Here is a 4,172-nt window from a genome sequence, read left to right as displayed (position 1 = left end):
CAGGAAAAGGCAGATTGCAATCAATTTACAATAATTAGGCTTATCTCTTGTGACTGTTAAAATCTCTCCTAGAATTAGCAAAACGTCGAGAAATTGTTCAACAATTCCTAAACAGTAAAAACATGAAAACTCCGGGAAGATGATATACAAACTAGGAGATGGTAAGAATAGAGAAAATGAAGTAATCTTTGCACGGACGAGATTATAGTTAATGAACTTTTATTCTATTATTGATAAGTTAAAAGTTTGTTTGGAAGTAATCTGCATACAAATTTGCAGAAAGAAAGTTTGCTTTTCATACTTCGCTTCAGTCAGTTGTATCTTACATTGGTTGTGCAACCTTCAAAATCTCTTCAATATTTGAAAATAAATCGTATAAGTTAGAATCAGTGTTTTCAATTTATAAGATTTCAAGAACTAAAACGACTTTTTGTGTGAATGATATTAGGCAAAATCAGTATTACAAACGCCAAAGCGCCCTTTGATAACCCAATGCTTTAATATTTTTAATAATATCCGCAGAAGCTGCTATTTTTTAAAAAATGGCGGACTACTTTAAAGTGGCATCTTATAAGCAAGATATGCCTCCTCCTGGAGGCTATCCCAAGATTAACTTCGTTCAAAATCTTCCAAAACGGGGAATTACAGGTATTACCTTGATGGCAACTGGCTTAGGAGTTATGGCTTTCGGATTTTATTTTGTTGTGAAAGGAAACCAGAAAAGACGGTGGGTACTGCATAGCTAGCTATTGGTAATGATATAGCTGGCTACATAAATAGCTATATGAATGGTTTGATGAAATATCTTTATAGGAAAAACGTTTATTTGTGATATTACTGTAAATGAACAATCATTTGATCTAAAATTCTCCGATTTACTATCTTAATGGTATCTTTTAAATGGCATAAAGTGGGACATTAATACAATAGGACATAATATACAATAAATACAAATAGCAATTAATAAAAAATATCAATTTCATTAAACGTGATAAATTTCTTTGTCTATGTTTCAGAAAAATATTTGATGTTAAATAAATATTTAACTTTTTCAAATACTTTTTAAGTCATTTGGAAAAATGAAGTACTTAATAATTCTAATGACTTATTAAATTTTATGTGTGCTCAGCATTGCAGCTCATTCTTTCTTTGATTAATTTTATGTCTACTTCATAGAAAACTATTTTAATTTAAGGAACTCTTTGATATTTGCAAGATTACTCCCACTAAAAAACAGCTTATCATATCACAAGTAGTGAAGCTTAAAACAAAAAAAGAATTGTGTGAACTTTATAAAGTTTAGAACATCCACATTTGACCCTGATTTGATTGTTTAAAATTGTTTCAAGTTGTTTTACGAGTTAAAAAAAAAAAAATTGAAATGAGCTATGAAATCATCCAACTATTGTTATAGTATATTAGTATTGTGATGTTTATAGATAATACTAATGCTTTGGTATGAAATAGAGTATATGGCTATGTAACATGATGAGATTTTTGTAGATGATAGCCAGTGTACAATAAACTAGTATATTATCTGTAGAATGCAAGATAATACAATATACGATAATATGATGCAAGCATTTCAATTTATTTCTTATTACTTTTTCTGAAATTTTTTTTTGTAGTATAAATTTTTTTAGTAATATTTTTATGCAAATAGAAAAATAGTTTTCTTTTTGGCACAACTACACTTAAATAGTTGTTGATGGATTTATATTTCTTCAAGCTATATGCTTTGAATAAATAAAGGTTTAAAGTTTTCATTTTGTTAATTTTATTTCTTGCATTTTTACAAGCCTAATATTTACCTATACCATTTTTTTATTAGAGAGCTGGGTAAAGAGAAAGTGATTGCCAGACTTTCAATAATACCAATCTTGCTTGCAGAGCAAGATAGAAGGTGATTAAAGTATTCTTGAAATAATTTTTTTATGTAATGCATATCTACCAAAAATACATATTTACCAAAAATAAATCGGAACAGCAAGAGATCTGAGAGTATTTTATCAATTTCTCTAATTGGATTGCCTCTTTTTAAGTGATATCAATATAATCTACGGTTTTTTTTTACAAAGATTTTAATTTCAGTTATAATTAATGAGATGATGAAGGCACACTGATAGAGGTATTAAAAAAAGGCTCTTAATAAATTTCTTTCAAATAAAACTAATAGCAAGGTATAAAAATTTGTGGAAGTATGAGTTTGACAGGGAATGAAGGTGTAACCACAGATTTTCTTCATTGTTTATTTTTGTCATATAACAACTTTATCTACTGGGTGTGGCCCAACAATCTGTGCGATAACACAAAATGGTGGGCAAAAAACACATGGTGACAGTCTTATGAAAAGAGAGCTGTAAAAAACGAATTTTTTACAAGATTTTTACTATGTTTTTTTTAAAATATTTTAACTTCCATAAAAAAAATGAATCTTTTTCTTATTCACAAGTAAAAACCAAAAGTAAATAACCTCAGAAGTAATTAACCTCAAAAAAATTCTACTGAAATGGTGGAAAATTTTTTATGTATATATTGTTTTTACATCTACCTACCCTTATTAGTTATGTTAATAGTATATTCAGATACAATTCTTGTATACAGTGGATAGTAACTGAAACATATTTTACATTTTTTGGGTAGGGGAGACTGGGGCTAGTTTGGCTAAGGGGTAAGCTGACACACTGCACTTTAGAATTCTCCACCAAAAGTTCCCAAAATTCCCATTGATAGTAGTTATGTTAATAGGATATTTAGATAAAGTTCCCCATTATTTTGGATATAAGGGGCTAGTTGAACTGGGGCTAGTTGGCTATAGTTTTAGGTTTTAAGCTCTATGCATTTCTGGGTGATTTTTTTTTTTAATATAAAACTGAAGTTCATAAGAAGATGAATTTGGCAAGCATGTTCAAATGCCAAGCCAAAAAGTAATTGGTGACCCTAAAAGGACCTCCAAAAAAGAAAAAAGTGTGTATATACCTTTAGGGTAAGTTGGCTCATCATATAAAAAAGACAAGTTTAGCAACATTAAGTATCTATTTCAATTGCATATTTTTTATGAAAACTATTGATAATTTTCATCAAGCAATACTTTTGACCTTAACTTTTATTGTTCTTAAGTCAATCGAATGTACCTTCCTTCTATTAAAATTGCATCAACAGCATTTTTTATAACAGTTTATAACAGTTTTTGAAGAGTTATAGTCCTGTTTTATATATATATATATATAATTTTGCATGTCTGTAGGTGTGCAATAATATTTAGTGAATTTACGGCCAATGTGAATGTTGTCAACTAGCCCCAAAAACATTTTGCTCACAAAATGGCCTACAGACCCCCAAAAACGCAAGTAATGAGAAAAACGCAAAATACAAATATGCATTTATAGCCCTGATACTGGAAGATGAATTAGTTAAGTAGGAAGATGAATTGGTTGAAGTGGGAAGGATCCTTTTTTAATTTTGGAAATTTCTGGTGGAAAATTCCAAAGTGCAGTGCGTCAGCTTACCCTTTTAGCCGAACTAGTCCCTGCCCAAAAAGTAAAATATGTTCCAGTTATTATCTATTTTATAAAAGAAGGCTAATTAGTTTAAACATTAGCTTGGTCTTTTGTAATAAGTTTTGTCAGTCTGTTTCTTGTTTGGCAAAATTATTTACTGCAGTTTTTAAACTTTGTTTGCAGTGTACTTCGGCGTATGAAAGAAAATTATGAGGCAGAAAAAATTATAATGAAAGATGTAGAAGGATGGGAACCTGGTAAAAGCGTTTATCATACAGATAGATGGGTAAAGCCTCGTCCAGAAGAGCTCATAAAATTGTAAATTGCTATGTTTAATTTTGTACAGAAAAAATTAAGCATGTCTTAATAATGGGTAAAAAAAATCTTAGTGATTGGATAAAAGATGGAAATAGAAGTGAATATACCAGATGAAGATCTGTAAATAAAATGAAAAACATGCCGCTTATGTATCTATTATCTATGATGGTCCTTTAAAAGTTTGATTCAAATAGCACTTGCTGTAGAAAGAGTAATAGGCTACTAATCTTTTAAGGAAACTATATGTTCTTGGAAAGGTCATACTTTTATGAATAAAAGTTAAACATAGAATTTACCCAGACAAGCGATTGTCTAAACAATGAAATCTGTCGATGACTTTTGACTTAGTTTAAT

The 4,172-nt window shown here is 29.4% G+C and overlaps 1 protein-coding gene across 1 annotated transcript; it reads left to right on the top strand.

The window, feature by feature from the left end:
- Window positions 1-494: 494 nt before the first annotated feature.
- LOC145187774 (NADH dehydrogenase [ubiquinone] 1 alpha subcomplex subunit 13-like) lies at window positions 495-3,959 on the top strand. Its single transcript, XM_090074967.1, has 3 exons — window positions 495-727; window positions 1,832-1,903; window positions 3,684-3,959. The coding sequence occupies exons 1-3, from the start codon at window positions 543-545 to the stop codon at window positions 3,820-3,822; spliced, it is 396 nt and encodes a 131-aa protein (XP_089931093.1). The 5' UTR covers window positions 495-542; the 3' UTR covers window positions 3,823-3,959.
- Window positions 3,960-4,172: the final 213 nt, after the last annotated feature.

The sequence above is a fragment of the Hydra viridissima genome, unplaced genomic scaffold (genome assembly GCF_058129835.1).
Source record: "Hydra viridissima isolate aposymbiotic clone 2 unplaced genomic scaffold, HvirCarnegie_v1 scaffold_1, whole genome shotgun sequence".
In the NCBI taxonomy this organism is placed as follows: domain Eukaryota; kingdom Metazoa; phylum Cnidaria; class Hydrozoa; order Anthoathecata; family Hydridae; genus Hydra; species Hydra viridissima.
The sequence above is the reverse complement of the archived record's forward strand: the minus strand, read 5'-3'. Positions and strand labels throughout refer to the sequence as shown.